Consider the following 19,408-nt stretch of genomic DNA (forward strand, 5'->3'; position numbering starts at 1 on the left):
GACACTAAGTGGTACTGTAGTAGCTTCACACGTCTCCTAGTTCAGCCTAAGCTGCTCTGCTAAGCTACCATTATCTATCAGCCTAAGCTGCTAGACACTCTATACACTAATAAGGGATACCTGGGCCTGGTGCAAGGTGTAAGTACCCCTTGGTACTCACTACAAGCCAGTCCAGCCTCCTACAGACCACAAATAAGAAATCGCTAAAATATCGATTTCTTGCGTTGCGACCTGGAAATTGCTAGTCGCAATTTGCGATTCGCAATTTCCAGGTCGCAAAGCTATGCTGGAAAAAATCGCAAATTGCGATTTTTCCAAAAATCGCATTTTGCACTTGTAAAATACCATGCTTTGCAACCAGGTGGTAACCTGGTGCAAAATTTTAAAATGCAGTTAAACTGCATTTTTAAATTAAACATGTAAAGCACACATGCCCTTTTGTAACAAGTACACATAAATATTGTTTTGTAGTACCAAATCTCAAAGTATATATAGTTTGTGTTAATTATAATACTACAATAATAACACATGTTCGTACTTCACTTTCCTATCCTACACAACCCAACATTGCCATTGTATTTTAAATAATTTACACTTAACAGTCAATCTGATGCAGCCTTTTGGGTTATTAATAAACTCTTTTTAGTCACCAGTTTAAAAGTTTGAATTGTAAGAGTCTCAGCAAATCAATATACTGATTGATGCTGTATCGGAACGTGGTATTATATAAATTGTGGTAGAATTATAGCACAAGCACTGTATCTTTGAAAGCCATTAGATTTCAAGGGTAACCAGATATCTTTTCTCCCACTCACGGGTAAGCAATTAGAATTTTTTTACATTACTGACACTAATGCCCATTTGCTAGGTGATTCGAAGTCATCTTGAAAAGTCACTTTTAATCCTGATTCCTCATTAAGTAAGGGCCAATATTTTTACTTACATTGAAGACATCATCATCACTTAGTAAACTGTATCTATTAGTAAAAACTAAAAAGTTATTTCAGTTTCACACTTCCTGTATTCAAAGTGTTGCTCATCTTCAGTTGCTTCACTCGCCTTTCCCCTTTACGTAAGATGTCCTCCTTATGACACCTACCTTGGGATCAGTATTTGAAAGCTGACACATTCTTTTTATAAACACGTTGCTCCAGACATTTCTTCATATGCTATACTTTAATCACTGAAGTAGCACACAAGTCCTGGTAGTAACGTTTCAAAGCGTCTGACTTGTTTTCATCATCACCTATATAGAATTCTAAATTAATGAATTCAAGTTTGTACCTGGCAAAATTTGTGGCCAGACTTACCTTATTTGGAATACTATTTAAATAGCCGTAATATTCTGTTAGCTTACCTGAACTGCCAGACTATGAAAGGGTGATCTCTTCTATAAACTACCCTCAAATGAGGATGCATTAATTCCGTTGGTTTCCATCCGTAGCCCAGATGTGCGCCTTCTCACACCTCATAAAGAGATTGGTATGGGGAAAGGTTACGCAGGAGCACATTACAGCTCCTTGCATTGGTGCTACTACTCATTCTGGCACAAGAAAGAATTGGAAGAGAGGATGCTACCCACTTATTCGAGCAGCATGGCTGTACGTTTAAAACAATAGCCTCCTCAGTAGACAAAAGCTCCTTCAAAGCCAACATTCCAAATTCAATTTTGATGCATTTATATAATTGGAAAACACCTAAAGTTATTATCATCTCCGTATGTTTGCCCAGGTTTTGCCTTCAAAATGTTAGGGAAGTCCTTGCTACCTTGAATATAGGATTGAAGTTTACAAACATACGGTTTTAAGGACCTATTCACATATTCACTGAGTGGGCCGGAATGTGCCCGCCTCTTTCAGTGACAATAAAAATGTAAATTATAACTATAATCTAGTAAATAACTTTATTTTAGTTTTATATTAAAATAGGGATAGGGATTTGGAGCAAATGTGATATTTTTACATTATATTTAAAAAAACTTTTTGTACAACTTCTTACTGCCCTGATGTTATTTCATGTGATGGAAGAAAACGTGTTGGCCGGTTGTATTGTGTCTACTTTTATTAATTTATTGATGGATTCTTATAAAGTGCAACTACCACTCCAGCGGAGTCTCTTGGCACAAAGTCAGTACATAGGCAGCAGAAGAAAGGGATTTCTATTGCAGTTTATTTTGGCAGAGCTTTCCAAAAATTAAGAACCAGTACCATGACGCTCGCCTCTTGGGAGATCTTCTTCCATAGTGCGGTTCCCTGGGCCATGAATGCACTGCCTCTTCGCTGTATTGAGTGGAGAGTACTGTGAAATGTGCCTTCATACTTGATCTTAAGATTCTGGTGGATACATATTTCTTGAATTTTTTTTTACTGAAGCTGTTGGTTTGGATTCATTGTAGATTTTAAACATTATACCAGATGGTTCAAAGAGAATCATTGTGACTTGTATTCAGTTGAATTTAAAGTGCATTTGAGATACGCCAAAGCAGAGGACCTCTTCATTATCTGACGCTACAGAGTATTAATAGACACTGAAAGTCTCAGTAACCAAGTGCAACCCAATTGATTAAGTTTCTTTATTTTATAGCTTAGGTTATCTTGGGATAGCAGAGAGGAGTGGAAACTTTTGCAGCTGAGTTTTAACAGGGTATGTCCCTATGTTTTTTTAAACAAATGAAAAAATATTACAAGAAGCAATTTGTGAGTATGGTGAGAATTACCACTCTGGAGACAAATCGGGAATTTCCAAGTGCTGTAGCTGAAAATTGTAATTGTATTAAAGACACAGGGGTGAGCTGTATGCCTTCTTCCTCTATTTATTACTATAGGGGCCACATAAAGAACTAAAGAGAACAAGGAAAAAATACATTACCCAGCACTCCCTGGTGCTGTGACTACAAATCTAGGCAACACATGTGTTCCATTAGCACCATAAAAATAGAGCCTTTCCTGCCATCATTCACATTGTTGTCTCTCGTGATGCTTATTAGTTTAGTCCAACCTGTGTGAGAAAAGGAACAAAATGAAGTAACTACAGATGAAACGCACAAGTTGTGATACAGTTCATTCTCTGGTATATTACCCATCACAGGTTTGATTGGACGAACGTAGATTGAGGATTAAAAAGAAAGGCACTTGTTAAGCACTAGAAACAAATGGAGGGAAATAATAAATAAGACAAAGTTTTATATTTAATGCAGTGGAATAATACATGTCTCTATGTCTTAAAATAAAATTAGGTCTTTTCAGGAACACCGCAAAATCCCAATTTTGTGTCAAGAAACTAAGGCTCCTAATTGATGTTTCAAAGCTTAGTAAAGTGGAAACAGAAGGCCAGTCAGCTGTTCTCACAATATCTTCTATTCTAGCTCCTGTCCAAAACACGTTAGAAGCCATGGCTCTTCCAGACGAATTCATCCTAATGTTTAAAGCACTATTACTTGCTTGGGGTAGAATCCGCTTGACTCATCTAGCAACACTAGCAGAAGTGGGGCTTCACATATGAAATGAGCAATTCATTGACCTACAGACTTTCTGAGATTAGTTGTGCAAGTCTCATATTCCTTTAGACATATTTACAAGGCAGGATTTTGGTTGGTTCAAAATGCTAGCTACGCCAGAATGAGTATATTGTCTTCTAGAAAGATCAGAATATTTTTTAAATGATTTATAAGGATCTTCAATTGTTTTCTGTGTTTACAGAAAAGTTGCACTGTTATTGGCGAGCCAGCCATATTGGGATTGTTGAGACATTACCACAAATTGATTGGTTGCTGACAGAGCTGTGTTGTGATAGCTTGACCTTTGACAGAGCTGCACTGATATTGGTACTTGTTTGATAGTTTGTTTATTGTGACCTTGAGTTTGTTTTAAGCAAAAATAATATGGGATTTTTTCCGAAAGCATACAATTTCTGCTGTGTCTGCTTTAAGAGCAAAACAATAGCAGGTGAGGGAATGCCTGCATACAAAATGATAACAAGCATTGGGTTCTAAATTTTTATGTGGCTTTCTGAATGGCATGATTATACTCCTTCTAATAAAGCCTTGCAGTTTCCTTTAGAGGGTACCTTTGACACTAAAAGATGGATTTCCTTAGACAAACTATGAGTATCATGAACCCGATGCCCAGACCAGCACAGTTTGAGGCACTAAATAAGTGGGATCAAATGGCAACAGAGAAAGATATAAAGAGAATGTTGAAGGGATCATTTAAACAGTGGTTGAAGAAGAAGTTGTGTTGAGAAGAAAAAATGCTGGCAGGAGAATACGATGGATGGGCTGAATGTTTATCCTGCAATAGTTAAAGAAAGAAATGTCTAAATCTAGACATAAGGGAGAGGGAAACAGAATGATACTTCTGATGAGGAGGATCATTTAATGATCTAATGAATTGTAGATCACCTCCGTGTACTCTAGAGCAGCAGGGACAGGTAGTTCTTGTGAGAGAATGCCTCTTTTTGACATGGTTAGCCCCCCACTTTTTGCCTGATGTTAATGTGTCTTAGAAATTGTGGTGCCCAGGGCCCCTGCTAACCAGGTAGCCTGGGCCAGAGCTCTTTTTCTAAATCTGTTGTGATGCATTGGCACAATTGGATACACCTTTACCAACCACTATAAGTCCCTATTAAGTAGGCACCTATGTGCCAAGGGCATGGGGTACTATGGGTAGACCCCTGAGGGCAGCAGCACTGATTGTGCCACCCTCTAGTGCCATGCACTCAGATGCACCCAGCACTGCCATTGTAGGCTGGGTGTTCTGGTGCAAACCTAAAACACAAACTTGACATGGCACACTGCCTGTGTTCCCTGTCCACCGTATACTGCATTTACTATGGGTAAGACACCCCTCTGGCAGGCCTTACAGGGTGCTCCATATTATATGTGAGGGCATAGCTGCATGAGCAGTATGCCCCCACGATGTCCTTGCCAAACCTGGGACATCGTGAATGAACAGAGGAGCCATTTTAATATAAGTACTGGACACTGGTCAACAGTAGCCTGTTAGTGACAAATTTGGAAAGCAGAGAGAGCATAAATACTGAGGTTCTGGTTAGCAGAGCCTCAGTGATACAGTTAGGCACCACACAGGGACCACATAAAGGGCACATACTTATGAGCACTGGGGTCCTGCCTAGCAGGATCCCAGTGACACAAGGGCAAAAACAAACATACATACAGTGAAAATGGGGGTAACATGCCAGGCAAGATGGTACTTTCCTACGTCTGTCGAAGACATGCGTCACATGGCTAAAGACCTGCCTTTCTTATGAACATTCCTCGCATCAGGAGACAAAGTTTTGAAAAAATCTTTAATAAAAAGTAAAAAAAGGTCAGTTAAAATACTAGGGTTATCTCTTTAGCAGATCTGCTCTGACTGGCATGGAAAGAAAATAACTGACGTTAGCGTGCTGGGGTAGGGCCTTGTTGAAGAGGGTTCCTAAATAATTCAGGCAAGTAGATGTAGAAAGAATCCACTTTATTTGAAGAACAAACCAAAGTGTAGAGCCCATCGACCAGCATCCATCCAGCACTGCAATCCCGACTTAACTGTCTAACAGACAACGATCCTACAAAGAAGGAACGCAGCAGTTGGAACCATGCATGGAAGATTCACCCCATAGATCATGACAAGATTACGGAATGCCCTTCCATCATACAGAATCTTAATACAGAATACCACACGCCCGCACAGGCACTGTGCACGTCACTTCCAGAGTGAACGACGTCACGCTGAGCCGAATGACGATGCCTGGGGAATATTATAAGGCAAGGAATCTGCGGCTAAAAGTCTCTATCAGACATTGGACTACAACATCTTTCGATTTTAATTCTAATAACTTTGTGTCCGAGTATCACTCTGAATTTACCTCCCTCTATGGTTGCCACCTGACCAGTTTTCTACCTGCGCCACCAATATTTTGATGTACCTACTGGTACAAAAATAAGGTACGGACAATCAACCAAAGCCGGTATTTGTTTGCCTCTATCTGTATATAGTTCAAACAACAAAGATAAATAGAAAACATTTTTAATGTGTTCTGGAGCTGCTAATAATTAACCTAAACAAAGATAGAAAGGTCATGTTAGTATAAAATACACACAATTTTGTTACAGTCCTATTTAGTATTGTGTCTGGGACTTTGCAAACTTAAAATAACAACAAATGATCAGTATCTTTGCCTTGGTAAGGTGGCAATGATACCTCCAGCTAAGGAAGCTTGTAATACAGAATGACTTCCAAGCTCCATCCCTTCAAGCTTCTGAAGCTAATCTGGGGTGGGTAGAGGGATGGGGCCCACATACTACAGTGCTATGGCTCCCCTTGTTGCGTAGGCTCTCATTATCCTAATGAGACTACTGGATTTTTGGGTGGCAAGATCATTCACAGTGTGGGGGACTAAGTCTAACCCACGGTGAAGGACCCTTGTCACCCCAAATCCGGGTTGAGCTCCGGCTAACTAGCAGTGCCTTATCTCTCCCAAAGGGAAGAGACAATTGGGCAGCCGAGCGCATGACATCTTAGTGCTTCCCAGGGAAGTCGTGGTCACTCAGGTCCCAACCAGTTCTCTCATACACAGTATGGTCTCATATATAAATGACAAAGGCAGTTTAAGTTTTAAAGATTGGTTTAATAAAACGACTGCATTTTAGATAACAAGGCGTGAGCCGCAATAACCAGAATCATACAACACAGTAATATTGAAATAGTAACGAGGAGAGTGAAACATAAGAATAATGCTATCATAGTGCAACTAGATTATGTTCTCTCTTCTAAGCTCTATTTTGAACACAGCATGTTAAGCTCTAAGCCTGCCTTTCAGGTTCCCCCGGGAGGACATCGACCCTCAGACCTGAGCAAAGGCCTGTGATCAGGATCAGCATCAGCATCTGCAACAGGGCAGTCAGCATCTAGTTGTGGGTCCCTGGTCGGAATCTCTCTCTCTTGTGTGTACCAGGACTTGGAAGTGTTTTTATAACTAACACGCCGGTGTTCTAAGAAACGTCCCTACGTAAGAATGTGTACTTTCTATGAACCCTAAAGACTAAACTTCTACCACGTCTATCGACAATGTACCAGACTGCGTCCTTGACTGAAGCACAGAGCGAGCAACAATGTATTGTTTGAGAACTTTAGTGCTGAAGTAAGCTTAACAGTGTGATAGAAGAAAATAAAACAAGACCGTGAAACTGGTTATTGTAAAATAACAGTGCGAGGCTAAATAAAATGCATCTAGAGCAAAGTGCACAGAGGCCTAATACTTTAAGCAAATGCGCAAAAAGCTACATTAAAAATGGCTACACTACACCCTTACATGTGTCCAATTCTATATTTGGACTGAAGCTTCAGATTATGCTTCTCCTTCTTTGTTGTTTATTATCAGAAACCCGACAGCAGCCAATTAAAACAAACTTGTTTATTAAACTACATTTCCTGTCATCACTAATATGACATTACAACTTATGCACCATTCATTGACTCTCTGCCATTATAAAGGGAGCAGGCACCATTTAAAAGTCCTTTTTCTTTGCTGCTCTGATGGTCAGATAAGTGCCTTTGTTCATTTATGCTTTAAAGTACATCTATTTAATTGTGTGCAGGTGTGTATACTTTACAGTGGTGTTGTACATGCTGTTATATTGAGGCAAATAACAGCGGTGCCCTAAGGGGGTGCCTGGGAGGCGAGGAGGCAGTGTGCCGTGACACGTGGGACTTAGCAGTTCTCTTTTGACCTTCCTGTACAGCGGGAATCGTAAAGTGTATCAGGTGTAGCAAGTCGGACATCTGTGTTCTACAAGAGTGAGGCAGCTCCTGTGCTCCTAATCCTCGTGCTTGAGCTTACAATTACCTCCTCCACCCCTGTCCACCTGGGCAAGATCCAGGTTCTACAGGGTATATCCTGAGGGGCTTGGAGACACTGTGCTAGCCACGTTGTCAATTCACTTTGCCTGCTTCCCTCTCACAGCCTACAACTCCCCTACCCCATTTTGGTGCATATCTGCTGATGTACTGTACTAAAAAACCCTACACACTCTTTCTAAGCTGACAAGCAACCATGGCTGAGCGCAAGGAGAATATGGAGATGCTGCCTGACCAGGAAGACGAGGATCTTACCTTGGCAGAAAACATTGTTACTGCCCTGGATGCCTCAGTAACTTAATCAGTCAATAGGGCCCTGTTGACTGCCCTCCACCCCCTTCTCAGTCCGCTTAAAAAGTATGGCTTATCTATGCCTCCCATATGCCCAGCCCCCTTGTTGTCACACACGCCCCCTGCAAGGCACTATGCTCATGAAACCTTGGGTCTGGCCCCATGCTGCTGAAATGAACCGCATGCTCCAGCTGTTCCCGCCAGACCACGCTTACTCTGCGCCCTATCCATCCACCCCATATATGGCCCCAGGTGATGACACTGAGGAAACACACTCCCCCTCCTCTGACTCTGAGGGTCCTCCCACTCACGTCAACGCCATCCAGATCTTCTGCTTCATACCAGGTCCCACGCTCCTTCTGACCCCAGCACTGCCCTGGTCTTTGACCCTGGTGGTATTGTGGATATCTGATCCCAGCACTGCCCTGGTCTTTGACCCTGGTGGTATTGTGGATATCTGATCCCAGCACTGCCCTGGTCTTTGACCCTGATGATATTGTGCACCTCTGACCCCTGCACTGCCCTGGTGTTTGACCCTGGTGATCAGGGCCAGCTTTAGAGCACTGCGGCCACACCGGGTGCTGACCTCATGGGGGTGCTGAGTTTAGTAACAACTTACGAAACTTGAGATTTAAAATCACCTGCTGAAAAGTTCCTTGTGCGTCCAGCCTTCAGGAAACAATTAATACTAATCTTGAGATTAATGTTCTGACGGGAAGAAAGATGGGAGTTTTGTTTAGCAGCAGCTTTGACTCGCTATAAAGTAGAGTAGAGGGTTAATGTGCATGCTGCAAACCGCAGAACTATAGTTTATGTGGATAGCTGAGTGGATCTGTAAAGCCAGCCTTCACAAGCGCTTTAAAACAAATTAATGTGTGGGAAAGGGGAGCTATGGAGAGACGTGGGGCTCATTTGCCAGGTGGTAGTGAGTGAATCCAAGGAGGTGGTCATGGGGTTCGGGGGCGCAGAAAAAGTCTGTCGCACAGGGGGCCACCGGCGCAACAGCCGGCGCTGCTGGGGATGTTCAGTACCCTTGTTCTCCAGACTGGACCCCCCTTCCCGCTGTCACAGAGTATGCCCAAGCCCACATCTGTAAACCCCTTGACGAGATGTGCGTACCCCCTCCAGACAGGCGTGCAGAGACCTCTGACCTCGGTCCCAGCCCGAGCGCCTTCTCGACACCTCTCCCAGAGATCGCTTTCGTTTTCGACGTTTGACGTGTGCAGTGTCTGTGCTCTGCGCGTGCGCAGGAGACACGGACGGAACGCACAGCGCAGTTCTTTTTATAGCGTCACCTATGAGGTAGTTTATGTTATTTACGCATGCGTATTCGTCTCAAAGGACCGTCTGAAAGTCCCAAAGGTTTGCGGGGACAGTGACCGTGCGAAGACGCATGTTTGCTGACCTGTATATTTCTTTCTCTTGCGCCCGTCGTGGGACAGTGACCATGCTCTGCGCGCTCTCTCTGCCTCAGGCAGTATACGCGCTTTGCGCATACGTAGTCCACACCCGGTCAGGGTGTCTGTGCTCTGCGCATGCGCAGTCCGCGCCCGGTGAGTGTGTGAGTACCCGGGCTCCAGCCTCAGGTCAGAGCCGCGCGGATAGTGTCTGTGCTCTGCGCAGGTGAGTGTATCTGTGTCCGTGCCGGATAGTGTCTGTGCTCTGCGCAGGTGAGTGTATCTGTGTCCGCGCCGGATAGTGTCTGTGCTCTGCGCAGGTGAGTGTATCTGTGTCCGCGCCGGATAGTGTCTGTGCTCTGCGCAGGTGAGTGTATCTGTGTCCGCGCCGGATAGTGTCTGCGCTCTGCGCATGCGCAGTCCGCGCCCGGTGAGTGTGTGAGTACCCGGGCTCCAGCCTCAGGTCAGAGCCGCGCGGATAGTGTCTGTGCTCTGCGCAGGTGAGTGTATCTGTGTCCGCGCCGGATAGTGTCTGCGCCCTGCGCATGCGCAGTCCGCGCCCGGTGAGTGTGTGAGTACCCGGGCTTCAGCCTCAGGTCAGAGCCGCGCGGATAGTGTCTGTGCTCTGCGCAGGTGAGTGTATCTGTGTCCGCGCCGGATAGTGTCTGTGCTCTGCGCAGGTGAGTGTATCTGTGCCCGCGCCGGATAGTGTCTGCGCCCTGCGCATGCGCAGTCCGCGCCCGGTGAGTGTGTGAGTAGCCGGGCTCCAGCCTCAGGTCGCTCCGCACCGGTGGCTGCTGCGAGGAGATCCCGAGGCCGCGCTTGGGCGGAGGAGCGGGAGAAGGTGAGACACGTCCGAGGTCGATGCAGCGCTAGACCCCCGCCCGAGCGCGGCTCCTAGGCGGCGGAAGCTGTCCATGCGGCGGGAGGATGCACCGCCCGAGGAGTAGGCGGAGGAGCCGAGCGCAGGCCCAGGGGTCGCGCTGTCCGCCGCTCGCCGCGAGGACGGTTCCAGGGTAGGAACCAGCCCCCCAGGCCGGGCAGACCCCGAGGCTTGAGGTGGCGCAGGCCCTTCTAGCATGGATCGCGCGCTCCCCGCCGACTCCGCCGAGGCCCCGCAGAGCAGCGCCGGAGGCCACCGAGGGCCCATCAGATGGCTGCGGATCGAGGCGCAGCCTTCGGCCGGGGACAAGCGCAACTTTGCCAAGTTGGTAAAAATGGAAGATGCCGATGAGCTTCCCCATGCCCTGGTGACGTCTGAAGCTGGACAGGAAACCTATTCACAGGGACGTCAGGACTCCAGCTGCCTCGTGACATGTGAGGGAGGGGGCGAGCCCCTGGCCGTGCAGCATCTGGGAGACATCAACCGTGCAAAAGCCCAAGAAGCCGAGAGCCCGCCGCACAGTAAACCACCCGGCCTCATTAAGTGGGTGATGTTTCAATCTCAGGAGGGCACCTTTTTCAGGGAAGCTCAGGACCGTAAAGAAGAGAAAAATGAAAATTCTGCTGCAGGTAAGGATAAAAGTCTCTAAACCACACTATAACGTTTCAGTTATATATTGCAATATAATGGTGGCATGATATACAGGAATAACAAACAAACAGCCTCCTCCAAACATAGCTAAATAACCTAACTTTTATATTGACATGCAAAAGTAGGCTTGAACAATGTCGCCCAAAATAGAAATGTGTCTGTTTTTGAGTTTCCCTGGGAAATATAGATATGTTGCAAGCCCTTACAGGTTACTATTTGCTGCAGGATGGCACCACGTTTTCTTGTCAAGTTTTGGTTGTTCCTGACAAATTCAGACATTTTACACTTTTAGAAAAGCCCTGTCAAGGAGGGTGTGTATACAGCACCTACCTGTGTTTTCTTTATTTCTATAGCCATGTGGGGAGGACAGAGCCAGACAGTCTGTGCTGTTCATCACCTTGTTTTGCTTTTCACTAATGACCCAGCTGACAAAAATCTCTGGAATGCACGTCTTAGTCCAAAGAAGACATTTATTATTTCATCACGTAAGGTTCCTAAAAGGAGATTAGCATGTTGAAAGCACATGTTTAAAGATAGGCACAACAATTAAATGAAAACATACCAAAATCATTCTCCACTGCAATATACACAGCAAATATATGTATCTATATTATAATGCAAAACAAATAATGAATTAAAAATACATCATTGTAGCCTGTCGGGTGCTTCATCTTTCTCATGCCAGCAAGCCAATGACCCCCTTCGACTGAGAGAAAGAGAGATCTCTGCCCTCACTGGAAACCTTAATCAGGCATCCTACGTCTGAATCCTGATTGCGGCCACTCCATCTCTCACTGTCGCAATGGGTCTTTTTATCTCTTAAAAAACCAAAGGAGCTTTATGGAATAAACCCTCCTTTTGCGATTCAAACATGCTGGCTAGTTTAGGTATGCTTTGAAAATAACACGTTGGGGATTGCTCACAATCCCAAGATGTCAAGTCAAAGCAAGGCCGTTCCCTGCTGTCTGAGTACCTCCTTATCAACCAAAGCCCTTGGTGAGAAAAAGCACGAAAACAAGACCGAATGCCCAGGTTTCAATATGGAAAATCACTGGCAGCCTTTAACATGGCAGTGTCTAATGCTACGATAACGTCAATAGGCAGAATTAATCTAAGGCTAAACTGAATACAAAATGTGTGAACACTGATGTGACAGTGGGCAGCTAAGCCTAGTGCAAAGTGGTGCAACACATAGTCAGTGGTCAAAACACATATTTCACTACACACCTCCAGCACGGGAAGGAGCACCCGCTGTGCTTTGTGGCTCCACCTCCACTATTTGCTGTGTTGTAGCCACAGTGCAAAGAGTACTGTCTGCTTTGCAGTACTAGATTATAGCGTTTTATACAGTATTTCTAGCATAGTGGGCGTATAGCTCGAGTGTAAAGATTACTGTCTGATATGTAGTACTGGGTTATGTATATATATATATATAGTATTTTATACAGTACTTAAAGCATAGTGGGCTTATAGATATAGTGTAAAGAGTACTCTGTGCTATGTACTACTAGATTATAGGGCCAGATGTAGGAAGAAACCAACTTGCGACTTGCAATTTGCGAGTCCGTGCGTCTCGCAAATTGCAAGTCGCAATTTGGTATGCAGAAAGGTGTCTCAGACACCTTCTGCAACTCGCAATGGGGTCGCAAAGACCCACCTCATTAATATTAATGAGGTGGGTTTCAGTTTGCGACCCCATTGTGAGTATGGGCACTCACGGGGATGGTGGCCTGCTGGAGTCAGCAGACCACCATGTCCGTGACTGCTTTTTAATAAAGCAGTTTTTTTTTTTCCAACTGCAGCCCGTTTTCCTTAAAGGAAAACAAGCTGCACTTGGAAAAAACCCCGAAACCTTTAGTTTCTGTTTTTTTTTTTTTTTAGGGCAGGCAGTGGTCTATTGGACCACTGCCTGCCCTGAAAAAAAAAATATTTTTTTCATTCACAAAGGGAAAGGGGTCCCATGGGGACACCTTCCCGTTTGCGACTGGGTTACCATCCACTTCAAGTGGATGGTAAGCGGTCGCAAATGAAATTGCATTGCATTGCGAGTCGCAAATAGGAAGGGAACACCCCTTCCTATTTGCGAGTCAGAAATGCATTTTGCGAGTCGGATCCGACTCGCAAAATGCATTTCTGCATACCGGTGAGGCTTTTGCACCTCGCAAATGGCGTTTTTAGCTGTTTGCGACTGGCAAACGCCTTTTTACATCTGGCCCATAGTGTTTTATATAGTACCTACAGCACAGTGGAGATATAGCTGTATGTGTAATGAGTACTCTGCTGTGTAGTACTATATTATAGTGTTTTATACAGTACTTACAGCACAGTGGAGCTATATCTATATGTGTAAACAGCACTCTGCTATGTAGTACTAGATTATAGTGTTTTATACAGTACTTACAGTGCAGTAGAGACATAGCTATATGTGTAAAGAGCACTCTCTGCTATGTAGTACTAGATTATAGTGTTTTCTACAGTACTTACAGCGCAGTGGAGATATAGCTATAGTGTAAAGAGTACTCTCTGCTATGTAGTACTAGATTAGTGTTTTATACAGTACTTATAGAGCAGTGGAGATATAGCTATATGTGTAAAGAGTACTCTATGCTGTGTAGTACTAGATTATACTGCTTTATATAGTACTTACAGCGCAGTAGAGATATAGCTATATGTGTAAAGAGTACTTTCTGCCGTTGCAGTGCAGTAGAGACATAGCTATATGTGTAAAGAGCACTCTCTGCTATGTAGTACTAGATTATAGTGTTTTATACAGTACTTACAGCACAGTGAACATATAGCTATAGTGTAAAGGGTACTCTCTGCTATGTAGTACTAGATGATAGTGTTTTATTTCTTATGAGGAACCAGATGTTAGTTATGTTATTGTACTCTCAGTTCAGGGAAACTAGTAAACACAGTAGAGTCTACAATAGATTATAGTGTTTTATACAGTACTTACAGCATAGTGGGCACAGATATAGTGTAAAGAGTACTTTCTGCTATCTAATACTAGATTATAATGTTTTATACAGTACTTACAGCATAGTGGACATAGAGCTATAGTGTAAAGAGTATGATCTGCTGTGTATTACCAAATTGTACATTGCTTACTGTGCAGTGGACATAGAGAGACAGTGAAAGAGTACTTTCTGCTATGTAGTACTAGATTATAGTTTTTCTACAGTACTTACAGCGCAATGAACATATAGGTACAGTGTAAAGATTACTGTCTCTTATGTAGTACCAGACGGTAGTTATTTTATTGTACCCACAGTAGTGGATATTTAGTAAACAACAGTAGAGTCTACAATAGATTATAGTGTTTTATGCAGTAATTATCGCGTAATGGACATACTTGTGTAAAGAATACTTTCTGTTGTGTTGTACTTGATTATAGACTTTTATACAGTACTTACAGCATAGTGGGAATATAGATAGATACAGTGCAGTGGACATAGATATAGTGTAAAGAGTACTCTCTGCTGTGTAATACCAAATTATATTGTTTTATACATTACTTACAGTGCAGTGGACATATAGAGACAGTGTAAAGAGTACTTTCTGCTATGTAGTACTTATAGTGTTTTTACAGTACTTACAGTGCAGTGAAGATATAGGTACAGTGTAAGGAGTACTGTCTCTTACGTAGTACCAGATGGTAGTTATTTTATTGTACCCTCAGTAGTGGATAATTAGTAAACAACAGTAGTGTCTACAATATATGCTAGTGTTTTATACTGTACATACAGTAGAGTGGACATATAGATACAGAGTAAAGTACTTTCTGCTGTGTAGTACCAGATTATAGTATTTTATACAGTACTTAGAGTAATGGACATACGTACTGTAAAGAGTACTTTCTGTTGTGTTGAACTAGATTATAGTCTTTTATACAGTACTTACAGCAGGGTGGGCATATAGATACAGTGCAGAGTGTACTGTCTCTTATGTAGAACCAGATGATAGTAATTTTACTTTACCCTCAGTACTGGGAAATTAGTAAAAACAGCACAGTCTACAATAGATTATAGTGCTTTATACAGTATTTGCAGCATAGTGGGCACAGATATCGTGTAAAGAGTACTTTCTGCTATGTAATACTAGATTATAATGTTTTATACAGTATTTGCAGCATAGTGGACATAGAGCTATAGTGTAAAGAGTACTCTCTGCTGTGTAGTACTAGATTATAATGTGTTATACAGTACTTACAGCACAGTGGAGATATAGGTAGAGTGTAAAGAGTACTCCCTGTTATGAAGTACTAGTTGGCAGCTATTACATTGTACCCCCAGTACTGGATAATTAGTAAAAACAGTACAGTTTACAATAGATTATAGTTTTTATACAGTACTTACAGTGAAATGGACATAGTGTAAAGAGTACTGTCTCTTATGTAGAACCATATGATAGTTATTTTACTTTACCCTCAGTACTGGGGAAATAAGTAAAAACAGTACAGTCTACAATAGATTATAGTGTTTTATACAGTACTTACGGCATAGTGGGCACAGATATCGTGTAAAGAATACTTTCTGCTATATAATACCAGATTATAATGTTTTATACAGGACTTACAGCATAGTGGACATAGAGCTATAGTGTAAAGAGTATGATCTGCTGTTTAGTACTAGATTATAGAGTGTTATACAGTACTTACAGTGTAATGGACATAGATATAGTGTAACGAGTACTTTCTGCTGTGTAATACCAAATTATACTGTTTTATACATTACGTACAGTGCAGTGGACATACAGAAACAGTGTGAAGAGTACTTTGTGCTATGTAGTACTAGATTATAGTTTTTTTACAGTACTTACAGCGCAGAGAAGATACAGGTACCGTGGAAAGAGTACTGTCTGTTATGTAGTACCAGATGGTAGTTACTTTATTGTACCCTCAGTAGTGCATAATTAGTAAACAACAGTAGAGTCTACAATAGATTATAGTGTTTTATACAGTACTTACAGTGCATGGAGATATAGCTACAGTGTAACGAGCACTCTCTGTTATGTATTACTAGATTATAATGTTTTATGCAGTACTTACAGCACAGTGGAGACATAGGTAGAGTGTAAAGAGTCCTGCCTGTTATGAAGTACTAGTTGGCAGGTATTACATTGTACCCCCAGTACTGGATAATTAGTCAAAACAGTACAGTGTACAATATATTATAGTGTTTTATACAGTACTTACATCATAATGGATATACATAGTGTAACAGTACTTTCTATTGTGTTGTACTAGATTATAGTCTTTTATACAGTACTTATAGCATAGTGGGCATATATATATATATATATATATACAGTGCAAAGTGTACTGTCTCTTATGTAGAACCAGATGATAGTTATTTTATTGTACTCTCAGTACTGGGAAATTAGTAAAAACAGTACAGTGTACAATATATTGTACTTACAGCGTAATGGACATACTTGTGTAAAGAATACTTTCTGTTGTGTTGTACTAGATTATAGTCTTTTATACAATACTCACAGCATAGTGTGAATATAGATACAGTGCAGTGGATACAGATATAGTGTAAAGAGTGCTTTCTGCTGTGTAATACCAAATTATACTGTTTTACCCATTACTTACAGTGCAGGGGACATAGAGACAGTGTAAAGAGTACTTCCTGCTATGTAGTACTAGATTATAGTTTTTGTACAGTACTTACAGCACAGTGAGGATACAGGTACAGTGTAAAGAGTACTGTCTCTTATGTAGTACCAGATGATAGTTATTTTACTTTACCCTCAGTACTGGGGAAATCAGTAAAAACAGTACAGTCTACAATAGATTATAGTGTTTTATACAGTACTTACAGCATAGTGGGCACAGATATCGTGTAAAGAGTACTTTCTGCTATATAATACCAGATTATAATGTTTTATACAGGATTTACAGCATAGTGGACATAGAGCTATAGTGTAAAGAGTATGATCTGCTGTTTAGTACTAGATTATAGAGTGTTATACAGTACTTACAGTGTAATGGACATAGATATAGTGTAACAAGTACTTTCTGCTGTGTAATACCAAATTATTCTGTTTTATACATTACGTACAGTGCAGTGGACATAAAGAGACAGTGTGAAGAGTACTTTGTGCTATGTAGTACTAGATTATAGTTTTTTTTTTACAGTACTTACAGCGCAGTGAAGATGCAGGTACCGTGGAAAGAGTACTGTCTGTTATGTAGTACCAGATGGTAGTTACTTTATTGTACCCTCAGTAGTGCATAATTAGTAAACAACAGTAGAGTTTACAATAGATTATAGTGTTTTATACAGTACTTACAGTGCATGGAGATATAGCTACAGTGTAACGAGCACTCTCTGTTATGTATTACTAGATTATAATGTTTTATGCAGTACTTACAGCACAGTGGAGATATAGGTAGAGTGTAAAGAGTCCTGCCTGTTATGGAGTACTAGTTGGCAGTTATTACATTGTACCCCCAGTACTGGATAATTAGTCAAAACAGTACAGTGTACAATATATTATAGTGTTTTATACAGTACTTACATCATAATGGATATACATAGTGTAACAGTACTTTCTGTTGTGTTGTACTAGATTATAGTCTTTTATACAGTACTTACAGCATAGTGGGCATATAGATACAGTACAAAGTGTACTGTCTCTTATGTAGAACCAGATAATAGTTATTTTATTGTACTCTCAGTACTGGGAAATTAGTAAAAACAGTACAGTGTACAATATATTGTACTTACAGCGTAATGGACATACTTGTGTAAAGAATACTTTCTGTTGTGTTGTACTAGATTATAGTCTTTTATACAATACTTACAGCATAGTGGGAATATAGATACAGTGCAGTGGATACAGATATAGTGTAAAGAGTGCTTTCTGCTGTGTAATACCAAATTATACTGTTTTACCCATTACTTACAGCAGTGGTTCCCAACCTTTTGATTTCTGTGGACCCCCACTTTAACATTAATGGAACCCAAGGACCCCCACTGAATCATCATTGGAATCCGGGGACCCCCGTCTGAGTCATTACTGGAAACTGGAGACCTAATTTGTCAATATTTGTAGATATTTTTTAATTTTCTAGGCTCTCACGGACCCCCTGAGAAGGCTTCGCGGACCCCCAGGGGTCCCCGGACCACAGGTTGGGAACCACTGACTTACAGTGCAGGGGACATAGAGACAGTGTAAAGAGTACTTCCTGCTATGTAGTACTAGATTATAGTTTTTGTACAGTACTTACAGCACAGTGAGGATACAGGTACAGTGTAAAGAGTACTGTCTCTTATGAAGTACCAGATGGTGGTTATTTGATTGTACCCTCAGTAGTGGATAATTAGTAAACAACAGTAGAGTCTACAATAGATTCTGGTGTTTTATACAGTACTTACAGTAGAGTGGACATATAGATACAGAATAGAGTACCTTCTGCTACGTAGTATCAGATTATAGTGTTTTATACAGTACTTACAGAGTAATGGACATACATAGTGTAAAGAGTACTTTCTACTATTTAATACTAGAGTATATAGTTTGATACAGTACTTACAGCATAGTGGACATAGAGCTATAGTGTAAAGAGTATGATCTGCTGTGTGATTCTAGATTATAGTGTGTGATACAGTAGTTACAGCGCAGTGGAGATCTAGGTTGAGTGTAAAGAGTACCGCCTGTTATGAAGTACTAGTTGGCAAGAATTACATTGCACCCTCAGTACTGGGTAATTATTAAAAAACAGTAGTTTACAATAGATTATAGTTTTTATACAGTATTTACAGCGTAATGGACATACGTACTATAAAGAGTACTTTCTGTTGTGTTGTGCTAGATTATAGTCTTTTATACAGTACTTAGAGCAGAGTGGGCATATAGATACAGTGCAGAGTGTACTGTCTGTTATGTAGAACCAGCTGATAGCTATTTTACTGTACCATCAGTACTGGGAAATTAGTAAAAACAGCACAGTCTACAATAGATTATAGTGCTTTATACAGTATTTGCAGCATAGTGGGCACAGATAATGTGTTAAGAGTACTTTCTGCTATGTTATACTAGATTATAATGTTTTATATAGTATTTACAGCATAGTGGACATAGAGCTATAGTGTAAAGAGTACTCTCTGCTATGTAGTACTAGATTATAATGTGTTATACAGTACTTACAGCACAGTGGAGATATAGGTAGAGTGTAAAGAGTACTGCCTGTTATGAAGTACTAGTTGGCAGTTATTACATTGTACCCCCAGTACTGGATTATTAGTAAAAACAGTACAGTTTACAATAGATTATAGTTTTTATACAGTACTTACAGCGAAATGGACATACATAGTGTA

General features: G+C 41.6%; 1 protein-coding gene across 2 annotated transcripts in view; it reads left to right on the forward strand.

Annotated features, from left to right (window-relative positions):
* Positions 1-10,084: 10,084 nt before the first annotated feature.
* LOC138303512 (uncharacterized) overlaps positions 10,085-19,408 on the forward strand; it is a 111,145-nt gene continuing 101,821 nt past the window's right edge. Inside the window, exon 1 of one of the 2 annotated variants that reach the window (XM_069242695.1) lies at positions 10,085-11,056. In XM_069242695.1, coding sequence (XP_069098796.1) covers positions 10,624-11,056 — 433 coding nt within the window. In that variant the 5' untranslated portion in view covers positions 10,085-10,623. The remainder of the gene's footprint in view (positions 11,057-19,408) is intronic. The other variant, XM_069242696.1, reaches the window with a different exon arrangement.

This window comes from Pleurodeles waltl, chromosome 7 (genome assembly GCF_031143425.1).
Source record: "Pleurodeles waltl isolate 20211129_DDA chromosome 7, aPleWal1.hap1.20221129, whole genome shotgun sequence".
Classification (NCBI taxonomy): domain Eukaryota; kingdom Metazoa; phylum Chordata; class Amphibia; order Caudata; family Salamandridae; genus Pleurodeles; species Pleurodeles waltl.